The sequence below is a fragment of the Malania oleifera genome, chromosome 4 (genome assembly GCF_029873635.1).
Source record: "Malania oleifera isolate guangnan ecotype guangnan chromosome 4, ASM2987363v1, whole genome shotgun sequence".
Classification (NCBI taxonomy): Eukaryota; Viridiplantae; Streptophyta; class Magnoliopsida; order Santalales; family Ximeniaceae; genus Malania; species Malania oleifera.
The window spans coordinates 76827077-76850896 of NC_080420.1; the positions used below are offsets into that span (position 1 = coordinate 76827077).

Here is a 23820-nt window from a genome sequence, read left to right on the forward strand (position 1 = left end):
TCTAGGTAATACTGCTTGAGAAAGATTAGGAAACTGCTCCACCCACTTGTTTGAAAACAAGAATCTACTGATTCTACTAGCCACCTCCCTAGCCCGACCTACTGACCATGTAAAATTGGCATTGCCCAAGGGAAGATCCCTAAACCCACTCCCAAATAACCAAATCAAACTTTTGCATAGATGCATTAACCCTGTCAATCCCCCTTCTTTTCTTGTGGGAACCTGATTGTATTAAAATCACCACCCACTATCCTCCTAAGTGAGCAAAAACTGGAAACAAAATAAAACTCATCCCGAAAAGAACCCCTTAGAGCAGGCTTAGAAGGACCGTACGCAGAGGAAATCCACCATTGACCCTTGTCTTTAATTTCAAGCAAGATAGAAAGAGAAAAAAACCCACTAAATTGTCCACTTTAGTAGTAGACCAAGTGTCCCACAACACTCGCCGATCCCTGAGAGTGTACAAAAACCTAATCTTTACATCGTCTTTCTCAAATCCCCCTAACTATCTCCCTTTTCTTAGATTAAGACAATATCGAGAGAATTCCATAGAAGAACCTCTCTAATCAAACTCCTCTTCCTAACATCCCCTAGACCCTTAACATTCTAACTAATAATCTTAATAATCTAACGAGCTTACCCCCTCTCCTTTTCCCCTTCCTTCCCCTATAATTGATGGGAGAAACCAAATTCTTTAATTCTTTTTGCACCCTCTTTTTTGTCCTCTTATAAGTTTTGGACTCATCCCCAACTTAACCTCAACTCTTGTTGGACTTACTAAATTCAACCCTATATCGTTTAAGAGCTTTTTTGGGTCTATACAGTCCCTCTCACTAATACCTCCGCCAACACCAAGGTCACTCCCGCCATTAGTTCCCTCATTGTGGCATAAAGAATTAGAAGGAAAAAAGGACTGAACATGAATAACAAGAATACCTTTTCCGGGTTTTGAAGAATTTAGATCGTCCACTGGAGCCGTTGTCTCCTCATCATTATCCCTCTCAACAGTTGAAGGACTAACAATGTCTATTAAGAATAGGCTCAAGGGAAAGGGGCAAAAACCCCTCATTAGTCAAATTTTTACTCTGATTAGACTTGTGCTAAAAAAAACCTTCAAACTCTTGCCCGATATTAAAGCAAAATAAAGAACTCTTTTCTTGTGTAAGATGAGGCATATGTAGATGTTTCTTACTCTGAAATATTTCTTTTGGTCTTTTGTTAAAGCACAAATCTCCAGCAAGTTCTTCCCAATTGTCTTCTCCTACCATCTCTATCTCACTTTTCAACTGATTGACTTGCAAGCTGGAGTCAAATCACAAGAACTGTTTGCATTTGAGCACCTCTCATCTTCACTGAACTCATCTATTTGTATACTTTCATATTTAATTGAATATGGCCCTTTGCTGCAACTTTTGGATCAACTTCGGAAAAGGAATTGCCCCCTTTATGCTAAGTTGAAATAAATACCTGATCCTTTTTTATGCCCCTTTGCAAAGGTACATCATCTGTAAGGTCTTCATTTCAACCCCACCCCCACCCCCACCCCCCCCCCCCCCCCCCCCCCCCCGCAAAAAATAAAAATAAAAATAAAAAAATGACCTAGGCTCTTTAGGAAGCTCAAATCTTAAAATCTTGAGTATGCTTGCTGGAATTATCTACCTCTGGGCTGACTAATGTTGTTTCTGCAATAGTTTGCCCTCAGTGACTTAATGACTATTTTATTTAGTGTTCTCTTGGGTCTATATATATGCATCTATTTTCTCATCTTTGGTGATAGGTGATAGACCCAACACCCTTATGGACAATGCTTGGCCCGCTACCCCATTTCCTTTTAATTACCCATTTAGTGCCTATTCTAAGTAGCCCGTTGGTATTAGGCCCAAACTTCCCTCTTGATTTCTTAAGTGTAAAAAAGAACTCCATTAAGAATGGTTAGGGGTATTTATATGGGAAAGGAAAAAAGGTGTGCGATGTCATCCTTTGGGAATGCCATGTCACATCTAAATCAATGAAAAAGTAAAAAATATGGGGCTAGAATGGTTATGATACATAGTTACAATTGGAGAAAGGAAAAGGAAACATGTTTAACAAGTGATACATGATGGAAGCTTGAGCAGCTTAGGAAAAGGTGATGGGTCTAAACTCCCTAGTCCCTTTAGCAAACTTTGATTTGAGCCACATAACCAAGACTCAGAGTGGGCCAGGATTGGAATTAGTTAAGAGCTCGCCACATCTCTGAGGCTAATGTCAACATGCTCTACCTATTTTGATCTCTTGTAAGAATTTTAACATAATCTAATTGTAATTAATTTTATTTGTGCATATACAATTTATGTTCATTAATTTCACAAATATAGGGCAAAGTGGTAATGTCACGCATTTACATTTAAACTCCCACATGGGAAGTTATTAAAATGCTTTGAAGAAATTCTTGTCAATCAAAATCTGTTAAATGTGGCAGTGTAGAGAATGCAAAGTAGAGAAATTATAGTATAAGTGGGGTAACACTTAGATCTTAAAAATTAGAGTGCACCATAGTAGATGATGTACCTATAAAAGACGTTGGGAAGGGGAATGAGAGATCTCGACGCTATTATTTCCAAGCACTCCACCTCAAAATATGAGGAAACACAAGTAATCCAACTCAAAAGAGTTAAGAACCTAAAAGAGCAGAGAGAAAGGAGCAATGAGCTACAGTGAAGATCAACTCATCTTTACAGCTCCTAGATAAGGTAAGATTTGACAAAAATAGCCTAATTTGATCCAAGAAAAAAAAATAATGTTTTTCCATGTGCGAATGTTGGTTCATCATGGGGTTCGACTTCTTTAAGGCTGGCCCTCATGAGGACTTTTCTCCCATAGATATTGAATTTGTGGCTCTAGTCCTCTTGAGGACTCCGAGCCCTCGGGAGTTGCTCCCATGGGTTGACTTTAGGGTTTGTCTTGCAAGGACTTCGCTATTGTTGGGGTTGACTCCTGTGAGGTTGGTGCTTGGACTTGATTGCAGGAGGATCAAATTTGCAAGATGCTGTCTGTTCCCCCCACCCTTTTTGCAATTTTGTTAGGAAAAAAAAACCTTCTTTTTCTTTTGGCCCAAACTTGAAGAATAAATTATGATAGAACTTGAACTTCCTTGAGTGTCTTCATTTTGTTTCATTTGTTTGGATTAACTTTTATCTGAGCTTCGTGAGTAGAAATTTATGAAATATTCTCGTGTGAGGGTTGAAGGAAGTGGTTAAATTTCAAATTACAAATAGTATTCCGCAACCTAGGGTCTTTTTAAGAAGTTACCAATTCCACCGATAAAACATGTATGTAAAACAATCAAGACAATAAATAATTAAATATACATGTACGAAAATTGAAGTGGGGAATATAAAGAGGAGACACAATATTTGTTATCGGGGTTCGGCCAATCCTGCCTACGTCCCCGCCTTAAACCAGCCGCTCAAGGATTCACTAAGTGCTCACTTTAACTGGGCTGAGCAATGCCACTTACAACTCTCCTTACGGGAGGGCGGAGACTCCCCAGCTCAATGACGGGGTTGAGCCACAACCAATTCTCCTTACGTGGCGGAGACACCTTAGCTCAATTACCAGGTTGAGCCAAATTGTGCACACTTTATAGGATGGTGCTAATCCTAGCTCACCTAACCGGGTTCAAGCCAAACCGGGACTCCTTATAGGGCGAGTCTCCCTCTTTAGGCCACACCTAGAATACAGCAAATAATAAAATTTTCGTACAATAAATGTTTCTATAATAAGCTGAGATGTACAGATATGAAACTTAAGAATGCACCCTAGTATGATGGGAGTTTAAGCTCGGTAGAGTATATGTAGTTTATCTCTCAAAAATTATATTTATGAGGTAGTGTGTGAGATGGTAATGAAAATGATCTTTGATTAAAATATGAAATATTCACCAAGTACTTTTCAAAGATCTAAAACCCAAATAATATCTCCAAATATGTTTTTCAAAAAATGAAGTGCAGGAGATGTTGAAGATTAGCTTACAAAATTGTTTTGCAATAAACACAACATAAGCTTTTGAATCTTGCAATGGATATGCACAAAGATTCAAAGGCTATAAGGAGTTTTTCCCAAAAATATTTATCAATGAAATAGAATGCGAAAAGCTCGAGCTTACTCTCTAAAAATTGATTTCCAAAAATGAATGAATGAGTGAGTATAAGCTTTTGAATGAAATATATAATGCCCACAAGAATAAAGATTCAATCAATCTTCAAGTTGCAATGAATTTGCAAATGAAGATGATGAATTTAATGCTCTCTTTCCAAGATGATTTTGCAAAGAAATAAGGGGAAGAGATGAATATATGCTTGTGTATGTGGGAGTATAAGAAAAATAGCACAAAATATTTTCATAGAATTTCTAAGTTTATCACCTTGCTAATTATGTTTATGAAAGGGATATTTATAGAGTTGCCAAGATTTTTGACCGTTAGGGACATACTGGACATTTTTAAAATTGTTTAATTAAAAATTAAACGTGTTTAGGCGCTGAGAAATTGAATTGCCTGAGAGGTCCGGTCGACTGGTCAAGGTGCCAGTCGGCTGGCCTTTCTGTTTTATTCAAAATTTTGCAAGGCTCGGTCGGCCGGGCAAGGTGCCGGTCGACTGAGCCAAAGGCGAAAACCAACCCTTCGTAGGTTCGGTCGGCCGTGGCTCTCCTTAGTTTATTTAGGTCGGTCGGACAAGGAATAAAATAGGACGAGAATTAATGGCCGGTCGGCTGGCCGTTTCAAGAGATGAATTGGCCGGTCAGCCGAGGCATAACTTAATGGGCCAAATATTTAAGGTCGGTTGACCGAGGTACTTGAAAATTTGAGTTTTTGCCCTAATTTTGACTTTAAACATTTTATCCTTATATGTATGACTAACATTTTAGTTGGGGGATTTTTCATGCAAGTTTAGGTTCCCTAGGGTCAATCTATGGTCTTTGTTGAGCTGTTAGTCTCATCATGCATGAATGCATTATTACAGACCAAAACTTAAATGCATTTAAAGATAAAATATATATGCCTTCCTCTTCTTTTTCTTTGCTCTTCTGTATTTATGAAATACACCAGACTTTGATGGTCTTAAGTCCCTCAGGCTTCCATTTATCCTCTTCCATGTGTGCATTCTGAATTATTAACCTATTCAAGTACTAGGCACACACATGAGATACATGTGCTTTGTCAGCATCAAAATAGGGTTCAGGCTCAAAAAGTCAATAGTTTCTTGACCCAAAGTTTGGGAAAGAGGCTCTCGGTCCAAGCCTGAGTAGTCATCAACCTTGTGGTATAAGAACTATCCCAAGGCTTCCTTCAGTTCGTTGAAGAGCCATCAAAGTACAATGCCGCTTTTAGCTTTTAGTTGCAATGAGTAGGACTCTTCATGGGATTGTTTGAGAATGGTATCTAATATGACCTCATAATGTTGAGATTGCAATTGAGCCATGAGGTTGCAACAGCTTGAGATTTGATAACTTTTGAGGGGAACAATGGGGATATCATACTATCTTAAGTAGTAAAAACCATTTGCCTATTCTTCTGGATAGAAATTGGCCTGGTGAGGAGATGGTTTATTAGATTAGACATTGTCACAACTCACAAGGAGTAGCTTGTGAACTAGAAGATAGTTTCGGACCTTTTAAGTGGCTAAAACAAGTGACTTTCAGAGTGAGCTTGTGTGGCATATTATTACAGTTGATGAAAAGATGTCAGAGTTTCTGCTAAATGCAGTACTATCATCTGAAGTCTTTCTATATTTATGTAGGCCTGGCCCTAACTAGGTGAAAATTCTTGTTTGAACTTAGATCGATAATTATTAGAATATTTTGTTTGTTCAAGAGACTGCTCACTGCAGTTATAGCCATGAATAATAGGTAATTCTTCAAGGCCTAAACAAGTCTAGAACTCAAATTTGCTCTTGTACTTCCTCCTCAACACCCCCCCCCCCCCAACAAATTCTTTGTTAGATAAACTGCTAAGTGCAGATTTGCCCTAGGACTTGTGGCTCAAGGTGGTTGAACCGAAAATTTTCTATTTGATATATGTTATAACCACAAAGGTTTCCATCTACTCAAATGTCATCATATTGTGGAGCCATGAAATTTCAATTTACTTGTAATTCTGGCACCTTTTGGGACAATGATTTAAAGGGCAGCCCGGTGCACAAAGCTCCCGTGTATGCGGGGTCAGGGGAAAGGGCGGACCACAATGGGTCTATAGTATGCAACCTTACCTTACATTTATGTAAGAGGCTGTTTCCACGCCTTGAACCCATGACCGGTCACACGGCAAAAACCTTACCGTTGTTAATATAGTACAAAATGGAGGCTCACTTGAGAAAGGAGTGTATACCAACATGACTTTGAAGAAATATAGGATATGGAAATGGGTTCCTTAACTGAGTTGAACTATCTCGTATTGTGATTAATTTAACAGAGTTGAACTATCTCATTTTGTGATTAACTAGTTCTTGTGACTTATTTACACGCTCACCCTAGCAATAAAAATAGTATAGCTTGTATGGATGTCCAATTCTTGTGAATGATGGGCCTAAAAACAATCAAAATTAAACTGTCTTGGCTGAATTTTGCAAGAAAAAATTTAGATTTCTTTTTTTTTTGGGGGGGGGGGGGGTGAGTTGCAATATCCAGCAATTACAGCTCAAAAAACATGTCCCATAGGAATTGAAAATTTAGCTTAAAGGTGCTAAGGCAAAGATGAAAGGGAAGAAGAGAAGAAAAAATAATAAATCTTATTTTGATTCGTAATTGAGAATGTTTAAATATATGTATTACAGCATGGCTTTACCCTTATTTATTTGGACATGGAAATGTTACTCATGAACTCGCTATATTAAACTCATTAATACGACTTTATTTCATGCTTAAGATTCTATGTAACCTTGTGAAATATTAAAACTAAAGTAAACTAAAATAAGACTATAAAAGAACTACACAAATAAAAAAAAAAAACAAAAAAAGAAAAGAAAAAAAAAAGTTTCTCTTAAGAGTTCATTTGTGTGACTCTACCACACAAAACCTGCTTCTCAATCTTGATGCATTAGTCTCATTTTTGAGTGGCGTCTTTCAGACTTTCAGTACTAGTCATGGATTTAATTCAAAAAAAGTTTATTCATTTTGACAATTCAGTCTGGGCTTCCTTTTTTCTTAATCTTCATTTATTTTGATTCCCATATTTTATTATTTCCAGTTAGGAGTCATCTGGCCAACTCTCATGCAAAGAAAGGATGGGAGCAATTTACTGATGCTGTAATTGGAACAATCTCACAAAGAAAAAAAGGAGTTGTATTTCTTTTATGGGGAAACTCTGCTCAAGAGAAATCTAGGTATTTTCATATGTTAAGCTTAGCTTTGTAGAAAGTACAGGTTTTATGTCTAGTCATTTTAAAATATGAGAAACTCTCTCTCTCTCATGCACGTGCAGGCACGCACAATATGTAAGTACAGAAACAGATTTAATTTCATTTCTTTTTTTGTTGAGGCTATTTGATTTGGCAAGTATCCTTTAGATTCTAGGTTGCAGATTCAAGAAAGTAGTATTTGAGTTTTTTTAGGTTTTTAAAATAATTGTCTTGCTTTGCAAGTGTTATTATCCTGTAAAATGCCTTCATGTATTAGTTTTATTTTGAGCTGGATTGGAATTAAAATTTTGTTGGACATTTGTCCCGAATCAACTGGTATCAATTCTGATTTGACACATTCTCCTTTTTTAGACAGGGTTTGTGAGTCCAGCATAAATCTCCACTTCCAATGTTTGATAGAGTTTCTCCAAATTTCAACTTAAAATTTTTGGTTTTCCATTTCAACTCAATATTTTAGAATTTTGCTCCTATACTAACAAGAAGGTGTTATACAGGTTGATTGATGGCACAAGGCACCATATTCTTAAAGCAGCACACCCTTCTGGTTTATCTGCAAATAGAGGCTTCTTTGGATGCAGGTTAGTTTAACCCAATTATGAACATTATAACTATCATGCACATGCTTGCTTATCTTCAAACAGAGGCTCCTTTGGATGCAGGTAGTTCAACATGATAAAAACATGAATGCACCATCATATCATATGTTTTTGCACATAAAGAGAATGTGTACACAAAATCATTGCAATATATTATTTCTGCCCTATATATACTATTTCTTTGTTAAAGGAACATATTGTTACAGAGTTTATAAATCACTATGTTAAAATGTGTCTTTTGAGATCAGCAATCATCTTGATAGGCGCACAAAATCATTGCAATAGATTATGCATGCCCTATGTGTAGAATTTCTTTGTTAATGTCAAAGGCACATAATGGTGCAGAGTTTATCAGTTTGTTAAATATGTATGTTTGGGGATCAGCAATCTTGTTGAACTTTTGCCATGATCTTTGGCATTCATTACAGTAAGATTATGCCTCCTGTTGTAGTTGCACTGATGCAAATTTCTCCCCTTATTTCTTTGAATAGGCTGGACCCTTATTTCTTCCTAGATGTCTTATTTGTTTATTTTTCCAGTCTGACTTCAATTAGCATTGGCTTGTTCATATCAATTTCTTTCAAGATGAATTAAAAAAGAACAATATCCCTCCTGTGACATATTTAAGAGTATTGTGTAAATTGGAAGACTAATTCACAATGATAGGTCTTCTCCCTCTATTTATAATATATGTCAAGTTCATAACAATGACATACTACCCTTACTAAATCACGTTTATTAACATAGCAGTAACAGACAACAATAATACTAAATAACTGATGTAACCAATAACACTCCCCTTGCTGGAGCATATATATTGTATGCTCCTAGCTTATTACAAATGGATATAAAACAAGTACCCCGCAAGGCATTAGTGAATGAATCAGCAAGTTGGAATTCATACTTCACATGAGTCATGGTAAAAGCTTCTATAGAAGTTGGCCGAACAAAGTTCAATCGCTCACTGAAGACTGGTTGGAGGTAGCATGAATAGTAGCTTAATTATCACACATCAACTCCATAGGCTGAGAATATGGAAGACCAAGTTCTTCCAACATGTTCTCTAGCAAAGCAAGTTCATATGTTCTGTGGGCCATGACCTAATACCCTGACTCAACACTTGAGCAAGTCATCACAGTTCCTTTCTTGCTCTTCTAGGGTACCAAGTTAACGAGAACAAAAGACGTAGTACCTGGTTGTGGATCTTCAATGGACAAGCCAAATATGCATTTGTATATCCTTTAACATGAGTGTGGCCCCAATATTGATATAGGAGACCTCTCCTAGGTGCACCTTTGAGGTATCTCAAGATATGAATGATTGCATCCCGTGAATTGTTGATTGTGTCTCATGAATGGTTCTCTAAAAATCAATAAATTGTCTTAAAATACTTGTTGTGAATGATATATCTTGTCAAGTGGTTATGTGATAGTTTAACTTTCAGACAAGTCTTTGATATCATTTAGGGTCAGCTTGCTCACCCTCATCTAGCACTAATTTGCTATTGGATCCATGGGTTTATGTTTGGATTCCTCATCTAAAAGGTCTAGAACATACTTCCTTTGTTACAAAACGGTTTATATACGAAATCTCTGGATACTTCTGTATCATCTGCATACACAACTACCAAAATCCTACCATAGAGTGATCTACCACACACCGCTGAAGTTTAAACTTACGGTCCCTATACGAGATCTCTCGATACTTCTATATCAACTGCATACACAACTACCTAAATCCTACCATAAAGTGATCTACCGCACACCGTTGAAGTTTAAACTTATGACAGAAATCTACCAAACCATGCTCTAGGACATTGCTTTAGATCATACAAGGATTTCTGGAGTCAACACATTAATTTTGACTCGCCTTGCCTGAGCAACAAACCCAAGTGGCTGCTCAATATAGACCTCCTCCTGAAGATCACTTTTCACTTGTAATTGATGTAGAGGCCATTGGCATGTGGTGGCTCAAGAGATAAACAAATGAACTGAAGCAAGTCTGGCATGCATTTAGCCATGAAACCATTAGGATTAACCTTCACTTATACTCAACAACAACCTACCACAACCAACCATAGACTTATTAGGAAGAGGTACCAGTTGCCAAGTGCCATTATCCTAGAATAGGATAAGGACTTGTAGAAAAACTTAGGAAGAGCAATTGTTGATATGGTACTAATAGAACACTAATATGAGGGTGACAAGATATCATAGCAAAGAAATTAGAGATTGATTGTTGAGTATAGTTTTCAAACACAATAGGAAGTTCAACATCTTGGAAAATAGGATCATTAGAAGAGAAACAAGAGGTGTAGAATCATCCCTAAAGTTGTTATCATGTGTACACCTGCAAATTAGGGTGATCCAAGCGACAATAAGGACCCAAATTGGATGAAGATGCAAGAGGGCTAGGATGATCCAAGAGGACTAAAGTTGGAGGCTCTCCTCCCTTGAGTCATTGTTGTGTGTACACCTGCAAATTAGGATGATCCAAGGGGCAAGGACTCAAACTAAATGAAAATGCAAGAGAACTAGGTACAAATAATAGGTTAAGATTTGGAAGGCTAGGTTGAGGAAGTGACTCATCAAGGTCACTGAGGCTCAAGTAATTAGATGGTGTGGTGTAGACTCAAAAAGGTAACACTAGCAAAGGCAAAGAATCGATATAAAGTATGGGTATAATATCGATATCCCTTTCGAGTACAAGAGTAGCCCATAAAAAAATACATTTGATAGAATGAGGATCCAACTTATCCATTCTTGGATTTAACTTATGGACAAAGGACTTAACCAAATATCTGAGGAAGTAAGAGCAAGTGAGCCTTTTGGAAGAGAACTAAATAGGGTATTTTACCACCAAGGGTAGAGGATGGCATTTTAGATTTTAGAGCAAGCAGTGAGCAAGACATCACTCCAATAAAATTTGGGGATATTCATTTGATACAATAGGGTATGAGCGACTTTGAGAGTATGCATGTTTCTCTGTGCGACTCCCGACTCCATTTTGCTATATTGTGTGGGCACAGGATGATTGATTGATCATACCAATGTTAATCATATGGGTAACAAATTGGGTATTGAAGTACTCATTAGCATTATCATTACAAAATCTGTACATCAAACAGAGTCTTTATTTGAGAGTAGGAGGCACAAAAGAAATTAAGCAATTTATAACGATCTTTCATAAATGGAGACAAGTCATCCCTGAGTATTTATCAAAATAGCATTACAAAATAGCAGAACCCCAACTTTGATGTGATGCGATTAGGACCCTAAACACCTGAATGAGCTAAAATGAAAGGCCGACTGCTAGTTTATTTGGAAAAAAAGGGAACATGATGGTGCTTTTTCAGCTGACAAGGCTCACGCTCAAGATTAGACACATAACTCTAGCTGTTTTAACTAGGATGACCAACGACAGTGGATTTGAAGTGGTGTAGCAGCAGCAATGCAGATGAGAGAGCGACTCAAAAGTAGCAGAGTCCACTAGGTTATGTCCTGCTCCAATTGTCTTCCTCGTCTTCTGATCTTTAATAACAACAAAATCAGGAAAAAGGTGATAGAACAATTTAGCGACCTCGTAATTACTAACAGACATGAGATTGGAGGGGGAATTAGGAATATAAAAAACAGAAGCTGTTGAGTAGGATTTACTATTCCTATCCTTAATGATGGTAGTGGACCTGTAGGTAAGGGTAATTCGAGTAAGGCTTTTAGAGTACTGGAGGGAAAAAAGAAGTTGGGTAAGTGAAGGCTGAACCGATGACCCAAGGACCAGCTGGGAAAGATACTGAATGTCATTCTGGTTGTGGGGTTACCTTTCTGGGCATAAGATGCAATGAGATGAGCGCTTGTTGGGATGTTTGATACTTGGAACCTCAAATACTCTTTTGAAACAGTTATATTACGCGGTTTAACAATTTCTGAACAAGCGATAGATGAGGGAAACATGCTTTTGGGATTTATGAACTTCATTTCAGTACACACAACATCAACCACCACAGCAAATGGCAACACACAATGAACAAGATACTTTTGGAATTCATGGACTCTGCCAACATGCACAACCTCACCTACTGTAGCTAATCACAAACACTAGAAAAAATCATTAACACAGCCATATAACACTGTTTCAGGCCCAATGAGCTCAGTAAACACCGACAAACGGCCTCTACCACACAATCATTCCTGCAGTGCTGCACATGAATAGCTAAAAGGTGAGATCTGGACAAAGTTCCATCTAACTCAATAATATGATTTATAGAGGGATTAGAACAATCTAGGATCAAAATTCAGGCAAAAAACATGGTCGTATGAAGCCTAACATGCTGGTGCATTGGTGGGCACTGCCAACCTTCGATTGGTGCATGAGGGCAGCTCTTGCAATGGGACTTCAGGAGTTGGCAGATCAGTAGTGTCTGGGTGGGTATGGTGTTGATTTTGCAAGATCTAAGGTAATGTTTCAGAATATCGATTTCGGGCCCTAGATTTGGATTTGTGAGGATTTGGATAAAGCTCAATTCAATTTTGTATTGCATTTTGTCAAAATTCACACAAATCCAAATTCAAGACCTAAAATCTCCCAAAGGTAGGGTAAAGGGATTTTGGTGTTCCTAAACGTGCAATGTTGCCCATGAATTTCTGGTGACTCCTGTGTCTTCCGACAGCTGCTGGTTGGTTTTCTGGCCTATAGTTGTGCTAGTAGTTCTCCTAGATGGTAGATATGCAGAGGATTTAGGTTTTTAGGCTTCATTTGACAGTGGCCACAGCATTTAGGTCCTATTTGGAACTCGAAAAACAATAGAAAAAATAAAATACGAAGGAATCTACTTTTTTTGTGTTTGTTTATCAAGGATAGTGAGAAAGAAAGTAAAAAAATATACTAGAATAACAAACAAACATTTGATTTTACACATTATCAAAACTTGATTTTTCTTAATTTTTTAATTATATTAGAACAATTTTTTATGTCATTTTTAGTGGTATTTAATATAGAGAGAAAATACATTGAAAAAAGAATTTCCTTTTTTTATTTTCTTCCACTTTCTTTATCCATACAAAATCCTTGATCCAAACGAACCCTCAAGGTTTAGGTCTCGGGATCATGCTTCAATTCTATGTTAGAATGCCACTTTACCTAAAATTTAAGCTCATGTATTTGTGAACTAGTCATTATGCTCCTCTGGACTATACTGTTTAATGTTTATCTTGCTCTTTTGGGAAGAAAGAAAAAAAAGAAAATTGAATATTTTATGTTGTGGAGGTAAGAAATTCACACATTTGCATTTTGCTAATTATTTTAAAATTGTTCCGTGTGTGCAGGCATTTTTCTCGCTCCAACCATATTCTGGATCAAATGGGATTCGCCCCAATAGATTGGCAGATTTAACAAGAAAGAAGAGTGCCTAATTATTTTGACCTAATTTTGAATCTGGTTTATTAAAATCTCCCTAATGCTGTTGGTAAGACGTGATTTATGGGATGGGGTATATATAAATTTATTTACCTTGTGTGTATGATATTAGTGTGTGGAGATGGCTCTAATGTCCTGATAAGCACACTATTGTACCCCATAAGCTTGTAGTTAACCAACACATGGGTTGAGAAATTGTAGAATGTACCTAATGCCTTGGGTGCTTTACCATGTGATCGGATTCACTTTTGTTAAATTTAATCTAAAAAAATTATTCTAATGAAAAAAAATAGGACCACTACAGCCCAATAAGCACCAAAGTAATTGGTCCATAACCAAGGAAAATATTTTTTTGTGTACACGCAAATGTTTCATAATTGTTAAGCACCATTATCCCTTTCATTATCTGTTGCAAGTTTCTTTCTCAGTTTTTTGTTTTTTTGTTTTGTGTGGCTGTTGCTCAATGTGGAACAACTCTACCAAGTTGGGAACAAATTCTGTCATATAATTTTTAGGGGGTTTTTTAAGGAACTAGCAGTGAAAAGTATAGACTGCGGACATGAGGGAGTCAAAAGCTCCTAAATCGTTGGGCAATTATCGATGGTATATGTTACCTTCGTGCCCATCTAAAGTCTTGTAGTGTGATTGTTTATGTTTGACCATCATATTTCATATTTGTGCCCATCTAAAGTTTCGTTTTTCTTTTCCCTTTTTCCTGTTGGCTAGGCTATTTGCCTTATTATTACTACTTATCATAGGTTTAAGCAGTTCTGAGATTACGAATTACCTTGCATTATGCTAGCTTTTGATGCAATGAAAATGGCATTTCCCCTATTGTATAGATCCATGGCCTAATTAATATATTGAAGCAAGGATCAATTTTTAAGACTTGGAATGCAACTGTGAAGATACAGGGACTGATCTTAATGTCAAGATCAATCCTTCCCACAACTCCTTGCACAGTTTCGTCAAAGGCCTTAATTGTTATATCACTCTCCTATTGAGGACTTGTCTATTCCCAATTTCACCGGTGTTTGAATATGGGCATACATTAAGCGTTGAGCCACTATTAACTAAGACTTGTGGTATGATCTTCTACCCATGCTTTATAGCTATAAGCAACATTGTTTACTGTTAACAAAGCATTGACGATGTTCTCATGTCGGCCAATTGATGCTTTTTTAATGTATGTGAATTTCTTTCAATACTTTTAGTAAGGAATTCCTATGACCTAAAGTTGCAAGCAGATTAAGTATAGAAATTCGTGTTGATTGTTCTATAATGTTGTAATCACTAATCTTGGAGTTGTACGAACTTCTAAACCTCTTCATCATCAACTTCTTTGTTCTTTAACCTCATTTTCTTTCTCTTCATTCATTTTTTCTTTACCTTTTATTCTTTCTTCCAACTCTTCAAAAGTGTAGCAACAACCACTTCTTGTCATACTACCGATATAAAATAAATTAGCTACTTCTACGAACTTACTTGATTTCACCACTCCTATTTCATACTTCCAAGGCATGACTCAATTTGAAGAATATGAAAATAGGGTAGATGGTTTAAGAAACAAGGATTCAGTGTTGGATATGGTTGGTGATTTGTATTGGATTACTATTGGTGTGAAGTTGATGAAAATGGAAGTCATAGAAGGTGTGGATCAATTGATGTCATGAATTTCAAATGCTTTAAAAGTATTGATGGCTCCCATAATCTAGTGATGGTTTTATTTTTAGATTAGGATTTGAACCCTCTTTACTTGTTGGAATATCAAGATATTGGCATCAATTAGGTCTTGGAGGTGATGTTTCAAGGCTCAGCAATTGTTTGCAGCATGACCAGTTGCATTTATATAATATTTGCAATTTTAGATATGGATCATACAACTTCATATTCTGCACCAATTTCGTAGGTATTGGCACAATTCTCCCTTAAGCTGGCAGTTGATGGTATAAGTCAACTAAAGGAATTGGAAGAGTTGTAAATTCCCTCTTTAGTTTGAGGTTAGGATTAGCTTGATTTGGATTATCACCAGATTATGAATTGATTACTAGTTGAGTGGTATAGGTTCAAATAGTTCGAGTTGGATTCAGTTCTATATCTTGATTTTTGAAATTGCGTTCACTTCTCCTTTAGCTTTCTCTTTTTTATAATAATTTTCTTCTCAACAACTTGTTCAGTTGATTTTGAAGTGGTATAATCAGTTAATTTTCTATATCTCAATCCACTTTCAATTCTTTCCCCAATAAGGTCAATTGTTGCAAAGTTGGATAGACTTGTGGAATCAACTTGTGTCATAGTATACACCTTTCAATGTTCTCACAAAAGTGCTGTCAATTGGTATCCAACAGTGGTGGATTTACTTGAGCAATAGCCATCCTTCATCTTTGAGCATATTCATTGAAATTTTTTTGAACTCTTCTTGTCCATATTCTGAAGACTCATTCAATCTATAGCAATCTTAACATTGAACTAATATTATTTTATAAACAAATTAGTCAAGTCCCACCATTTTTTAACTCAATTCTTGTCAAGTAAAGCGTACCATCTCAAAGCTAGACTAGTTAAGCTTTCGTGGAATATTGAATCAATAGCTTATGGTTCGTAGCATATAGAGCCATCTTACGGGCATAGATCTGAAGATGGATTTTTGGACATTTTATTCCCCGAAGTGGTACTTTGAACTTCTTTGACATGTCTACATCGATGAGAAGACACAAATCTTCAAAATCTCCTACATCTCTACTTGTAAGCCTTAAATTGAGCTCAACTATACAATCTTTGTCTCTAGTTGATTGAATTTCCTAATCCTTGTGTTTGGTTGATTTTGGTTTAGACTTTGTTGGTTCAACAATTGTCCCTTATCCAGTTATGTTAAAGAAAATAGGTTCTTGAGCAACTAGTGGTGCAATTTCATCCATTACTAGTGGCTTTCCTTTAATAAGCTAGACTAGATGCACTATAGACTTTTCCAAAGTTTCAATCCTTGTATCAAATGGAGATTCCATTCATTCAACATAACAAATGGTCCTGATATAAGTTTGGCCCAAAAGCTTCGTTAATCAATCCAATTGACATGCCATGCCTTCTATATAATCAAATTCTACAAGGGCGAAGACACATGATTAAGGATAATATGGCTCCATGTGTCTTTACATTATTGCTCAACTCCAAACACCAGTAAGAGTCTCTATCTTATGGTAGGATAAAAAGTTATCTAGTGCATGGTAAGACTCTATATAACACATCTCTAAAATCTCTTGAATTGTTTTCAAAGAGAACAAACAGAGTGGAGGAATTTTCATAAGGTCTATACAAGTGACAAAGCCCCATAAAGGACCTTGGTACTTCTTTCTTCTCCTATTTCCTACAAGGTAAGGAGTCTAGGTATAGGACTCGTGCAGTGGTGATAGTGTGTGAATTAGAGAACTTACGAAATACAAAATGCATAAACATGGCAAAGACACACGTGACATACCATAACATAACAACATGCATACACAATACAAGAACACATATACACACAATACAATAGGCGACTTGACTATGAAATGTCTCCAATGGAGTTGCCAAAACTGTATACATTGGGTTTTGAGAACCCATTTGATTTTTTTTTTTAATGGAATCCCAATTTTATTGGCAGCCCTCGCTTATGGCGGAGAAAAATTGTGATAACAAGCAGGACACATGTGATTTACATATAAACTATAAAGATCATCCCAGACATCAAAATCAAAAAAATAAAAATAAAATACCAATACAGTAATCCAAATAAACCAATCTAAACATTTGGTGACCATTTTAAAACCAAACAAGTAGAGAGTAACAAACCATTGGTTCATCTAACCTGTTCTTTTTATCTTTGAAAAATGGATCACCACTTTATTTTAAAGAGTTTAGGTTTGGGAGTGCATTTGTTAATAGGGAAGGTAACACTTTAAATTCATTTTTTTACATATAAAAGTGGAGAAATCATGAAGTACAAATCGTAAGATTCAAGAAATCATAAACATACTTCAATATTCTAAAGTCAATCAAGTGCATGGATATGAACGAAGTAAAGGGTTTGACAGTGACCTCTTTGAAGAAAAACCTCCTGTAGATCAAGTGGAAGGCCCCTCACTTCAAATCACACCCCCAAAGTCGCTTTCAAAAGAAGAGGATTGTGAAAATCTCTTCTTTCTCTCCTTCAATAGAAAAATCCCTTATAACCAAAAAATATGCCTTGCAATTCTTATCTTGCCCCCACTTGGACGTGCCTTAATATCTCCCACAAAAGGTCCTTTTATAGACCTTCAATGGAAAGGAGGAAAAAGCCCTTTTGAATTTTAATTTTGAAAATTCAAATTTGAAAATAATTGTCGATAACCACCAACCATTAACTGAAAATGTTCAAGGTTGACATGTGGTATCAATGGGATATGTGGCAAACCCAAAATCTCTACCTATTCGCATGAAAACAAGTTAAAAATTCAAATTTTGAGTCGACCAATTGAATGCCTATGGGTGGCACCAAAGAAAAGAAAATTGGCTGACCACCCTAAGACGTTGGTCGACCAACTAGTGAAAAATTTGTACTTCTCATTTTTTTTAATTGTATTTTTGCATCTTCTTTTGAATAAAAAATGGTTTGGTCATAAAATGACTATCAACAATATGCTTTAATATGATACAATATATTCTCTAAATAATGAACACATGCATGCTCTATGCTTTGAAATTTTGAAATCTAAAATTATGAAAATAACCTTGAAAATTAATCTCTAAATGATCATACTTTGGAAAAGCTACAAATTGAACAATATATGATAAAATCATTATAAATCTCGCCATTAATTAAGAGGGAGCATGTTAAAAAATGGTAATAGGTAGATATATACTATTGCGAGGGGAAGTTTTATTAAAAAGTAATATTTATAGGATATTTTAAGGGGAGCATAATACATAAGATTTTTATCATCATCCAAAAGGAGGAGAATGTTGAAATTAGATTTTGATGAGTGGCAGAACTTATATGGTTGATGTTGGTTTGACTACATGATAGTTGAACAAATTGTACCAATAGTTGCAATGGCATATATGCTAACAGATTACATATGCATTGATATACGCAACTACATATGCACCGATAGATTCACTTACAGATGCCCCAAAAAATTTCTATTCTAGACACTTGATTACAATTGTTGGAACGGTTTCAACAACGGAGAGATTTTATATAAGGAATTGGGAAGAATTAGTTTGGTAAGTGACCAAACCATCAACGATTTCAGGAAAACTGTCAACGGTTTCCCCCGGGCTGAGCTTACTTAAGTGAGAAGTAAACTTAAATTTTCATAACTTTGATATCTCTCTCTCTCTCTCTCTCTCTCTCTCTCTCTCTCTCTCTCTCTCTCTCTTTCTCTCTCTCTCTCTCTCTCTCTCTCTCTCTCTCTCTCTCTCTCCAAATTAGGGTTTCACTCTCTCACTCTCCCTCTAGCCCAGGATCTCTCCACACGTACTCTCCAGTCCTCTCTCCCGCCTCTTGGCTTGGCGGTTCTCTCTCCTCGGCAAGTTAAGGAAGTTAGGGTTTTCGTCCTCCGAATGTTGTAAGCATATTTTCAAGAATAGGTAAGGGGATTAGATTATTTTAGTTTTTTTTAAAATGTCGACCGATTAAACTGAAGTATATGATTACAGAAATACTATATATGATTTTTTGAATGAATCGGGTATATGAAAATGTCGGTTTTGGTTATTATACATATTTGGGAAAACCTAAAGTGGTAGGGTAATCATCTCCTTTTTCCTATAAATCATATATTTGAGTTAAATAAAACCCTATAGATGATTATACCTTTATTTTCAGCAAAGTATATTTTCCTCGGACAGTTTATGATATTATGATGTATCACTTAGAACGTGTGGCATAAGAATGCTCATTATTATTGTATAATTAAACCCGATGTTTTTATGGTATTACATAATGAAAGATGTGATTTTATACTGATCTCAAGAAATGTTAAGAATAATGTGAATCTATGAAACAACGGTTTTTATACAGAGTTATGATATGCCGATTTTATACTGAGAGTTATGATATGCCAATTTTATATCGAGAGTTATGATATGACAACTTTATACCGATTTATGAAAATGACTGGTTCTATGCAGAATTATGAATATGATGGTTTTATATTGAATTATGAAAACGAGATCATGTTATTGTTTTCACTATGTAAATTATATATATGGTTTATGAACCCTGAGGGACTCGATACTATGGAAGCTCAGTGTCGTAGCTAGTAAGAAAGACTAGTGCAGCCACATTGTAGTAGAAGTGTAGGCGGTAGACAGAAGATTTGACCTGCGAAGAGTTGAGTTACCATCCCGAGTCTAGGCCTAGATGTGGTAAGGCAAATCGTTGCTGCAGACATACTTGCAGATGAATCATGTTGACTTAGTTTGGTGGTAGGCTAGCCAAAGTTAAGTCCAATCTTCGGTTATACATGATGTTATATGATGTTACATGATAGTCTAATCAGGAGGGCTTTCTATGCATATATGTTATTTATGAAAAATGGGCTATAATGAGCCAAAAGTATGTTATGAGGGAATATATGTATTTTCAGTTATACAGGTGTGAGTACAGTTTTCAAATGCCATTTCAGTTAAAGTAAAAACATATGAATGTTTTATGATCACACTAAAACTCATGACATCGACACACTAATGCTAATCTAATTCATCTTATTAAGAAGTGTCTCACCCAATACCCAACTCTTTTTACAGGTCTTATAGGGAATCGAGCCTAGCGTGCTATGGGGCTGGGATTAGATTTTTGAGTTATTGTAAGTGTAAGCGAGACATTGGGTTACTATGTTTATATTTTATTTTGGGATGTAATATATAAAATGGAGTATATGGTTAATTGGAATGGTTAGAACTCTGGTAAAATGTTTTGGGGTTTAATTATCTTCCGCTGCATGTTTATATTGAGTTATGGACAATGACACTCGAGACCCCCTATTTGGGTTTGGGTCGTTATGATCATGGTATTAGAGATATATGTGTAGGAAATAGCACTCCGGGCCCCACCTAATTCGGGGAGCTATAGTTGTGGTATCAGAACCCAAGTTGATAGGTCCTGTAGACTTTGATAGATGATCTTACCAAAGTATAGGTTCGAGTTAGGGTGAGGATATGAACGGGTAGATGAGGTTATTGGAAGGTTATTTTGAGTTTTGTCTCGCAGTCTGGAGGCAAAAATCCTTTGACGGTCTTCTGTGTTTTTCTTAAAACAACGGTTTCAGAAAAGTCACGGTAAATACATCGTCGGTTTTTGTTTTTGAGTGGAGAGACTAGAACTTGAAAAATTAGAATTGGAACGTTAAGATGGTTGGATATGTCGTAATTTTTGTTGTGATTAGAGGCTGGTACCTTGAAATGACTAAATGTACAAGAAAAGGGATTAGTGAAGTTTTCTGGGGCCAATCCGTCGATGGTTTTCTGTGGTGTTCACAAACTGTCAAAGGTTTCCTCCAAAACAGGCTCTCTAGATTTCAGGTTTTCTGTCGAAGGTTTCAAGGATATTAGTAAAATCGTCAACGGTTTTGTGTCTGAACAGTGTAAATGAACCTTAAAATTGAGAACTTGGAATTAAAGTGGTTTTCAATTAAATGATTATTCCAATCATGTTAAGATATTGGTATTCTATATTCATTTTTGTCCTATATTCAGGATGGATCCCAAGGATAATAATGTGAATGCTGGAGGAAGTAGCAATGAGGAGGCTTCCCATGAGGACGATAGTGATTCTACATCCGTGCTTCGTGACTTTGCCCAGCAGTTCATGGCCTAGATCATGCAGATTTCTAGAGGGCAGAATTGTCCCACTATTGACCTGGGTTGTACCATCGATCTATTTACCCGCATGAATCCTCCAACCTTTGCGGGAGGAGCCGACCCAATTATAGCAAAGAGTTAGGTTCAGGAGATCGAGGAAATACTGACAGTACTACGCTACACTGACGAGCAGAAGGTCCTCTATGGCATGTTTAAAATTATGGGAGAGTTCAGGGGACTGCCGGAGTGGATTAGATACTTGTTTTCGGTGCAGTAGACTTGGCCATGTTGCATGATGTTGCTGTGGGTTGACGAACAATGCACCCCCACCTAATTAATACTGGGAAGGGAATCAGGCACCTCGAGGCAACTACCAGAGGAACACCGCCTAGGCGCGGGTTTATTCTCTTACTCCTGGAGACGCAGAAAAATGCAGGAGACGTGGTGATAGGTAATATCTTATTGTTTTCAAATAAAGCTATTGTGTTATTTGATTCAGGAGCAGTGCACTCTTTCATATCTTTGGGGTATATCAAACGGTGTGGGGTAGAAACTCAATTATTAGATGCCGAGTTAGCTGTAGTCACACCGATAGGAATAGTAGTGGTATGTAGAAAAGTGATCAGAAATTATCCAGTGGGTATTCAGGGAAGAATGCTACTTGCTAGCTTAATTGTGTTTGATATGCATGGATTCGATGTCATTTTGGGAATAGACTGGCTAGCTTCCAATTATGCTAGTATAGACTGCCATAGGAAAGAGGTAGTGTTCAGACCTCCTAGGGAGCAGGAGTATAAGTTTGTTGGGTTGTGCGTGCGCTCTTCACCACGAATTTTGTTAGCTATTCAGGGAAAGAGGCTACTCCTAGAGGGATGCCAAGGGTACCTAGCATGTGTGAAAGAAGCACCAATGAAAGAACTAAAGCTGGAGGATATTTCAGCAGTAAGAGAGTTCTTAGATGTTTTTCCGGAGGACTTACTTGGGTTGCCTCCCAATCGTGTAGTGGAGTTTGCTATTGACTTACTTTCAGTTAAGACACCAATCTCTAAGGCTCCATACAGAATGACTTCAGCTAAATTGAAGGGATTAAAGGAGCAGTTACAAGAACTACTAGATAAGTGATTCATCAGACCTAGTGTGTCACCTTGGGGAGCACGAGTGTTGTTCGTGAAAAAAAAAAAGATGGTTCGATGAGGATGTGTATTGATTACCAAGAAATAAATAAAGTGATGATTAAGAACAAGTACCCGCAACCCCGTATTGATGAATTGTTTGACCAATTTCAAGGAACACATGTCTTCTCTAAGATCGATATCCGATTTGGTATCATCAGGTGAAATTCAAATAAGAGGATGTACCAAAGACTACTTTATGAACCATGTATGACCACTATGAGTTCTTGGTTATGCCATTCGGATTGACAAATGCTCTTGCGGAGTTTATGGACTTGATGAATAGGGTCTTCCATAAGTATCTAGATCAGTCTGTGGTGGTGTTCATTGATGAAATTTTGGTTTATTCGAGGAGTTCCAAGGAGCATGAGACTCATTCGAGGCTGGTACTTCAGGTGCTTAGAGAAAGGAAACTTTATGCTAAATTCAAGAAATGCGAATTCTAGTTGGAACAAGTTGCATTTATAGGACATGTGATATTTAGGGGCAGTATTTCAGCGGACCCGAGTAAGATAGAGGTGGTAGTGGATTGGGCAAGACCAAAGAACGTTCACGAGGTCAGGAATTTCTTGGGTCTGGAAGGATGTTATCACTGGTTCATGGAAGGGTTGTCTAAACTATCAAGTCCTCTGACACGGTTGACGAGGAAGAGTGTGAAGTATGAGTGGACTGATGATTATGAGCAGAGTTTGCAAGAATTGAAACAATGACTCGTCACTGCTCCAATTTTGACCATTCCATCAGGAGATGATGGTTTCATAATTTATAGTGATGCGTCTCAGAAAGGGCTTCGGTGTGTTTTTATGCAACATGGAAAGGTCATTGCATATGCTTCTCGTCAACTCAAGGAATATGAGAAGAACTACCTATGCACAATATGGAGTTGGTGGTAGTAGCGTGTGCGTTGAAAATCTGGAGGCACTACCTGTATGGTGAAAGATGAGAGATCTTTATGGACCAAAAAAGCCTCAAGTACTTCTTCACGTAGAAGGAACTGAATATGAGATAAATGAGATGACTAGAGCTAATAAAAGACTATGATTATATTATCAGTTACTACCTAGGGAAAGCTAATGTGGTAGCTGATGTGTTGAGTCAAAAGTAAGTGAGTGCATCGGTATTAGCAGTAGTAGTTCAACATTAAATCAGAATGGATTTGGAAAGATTTAGTATGGAATTAGTAGAGGGGAATCACCAGGAATTCATTGCCATTTTAATAATCCAACCGACCTTGCGATAGAGAATTAAGACCGCTCAGATAAAAGATGCAGAGTTGGTGAAAATTATGGATAAAGTGTAGAGTGGACTGAGGGCAAATTTTAACATCTCGGACGATGAGGTTTTACACCAAGTTATGTGTACCCAATGATGCTGAGATCAAAAGAACCATTCTAGAAGAGGCACATCACTCTCTTTATA

At 36.9% G+C, this 23820-nt stretch overlaps 1 protein-coding gene across 2 annotated transcripts in view; it reads left to right on the forward strand.

The window, feature by feature from the left end:
• LOC131154259 (uracil-DNA glycosylase, mitochondrial) overlaps positions 1–13603 on the forward strand; it is a 42461-nt gene extending 28858 nt beyond the window's left edge. For both annotated transcript variants that reach the window (XM_058106916.1, XM_058106915.1), the window contains exons 5-7: positions 7226–7361; positions 7892–7975; positions 13318–13603. In XM_058106916.1, coding sequence (XP_057962899.1) covers positions 7226–7361; positions 7892–7975; positions 13318–13384 — 287 coding nt within the window. In that variant the 3' untranslated portion in view covers positions 13385–13603. The remainder of the gene's footprint in view (positions 1–7225; positions 7362–7891; positions 7976–13317) is intronic.
• Positions 13604–23820: the final 10217 nt, after the last annotated feature.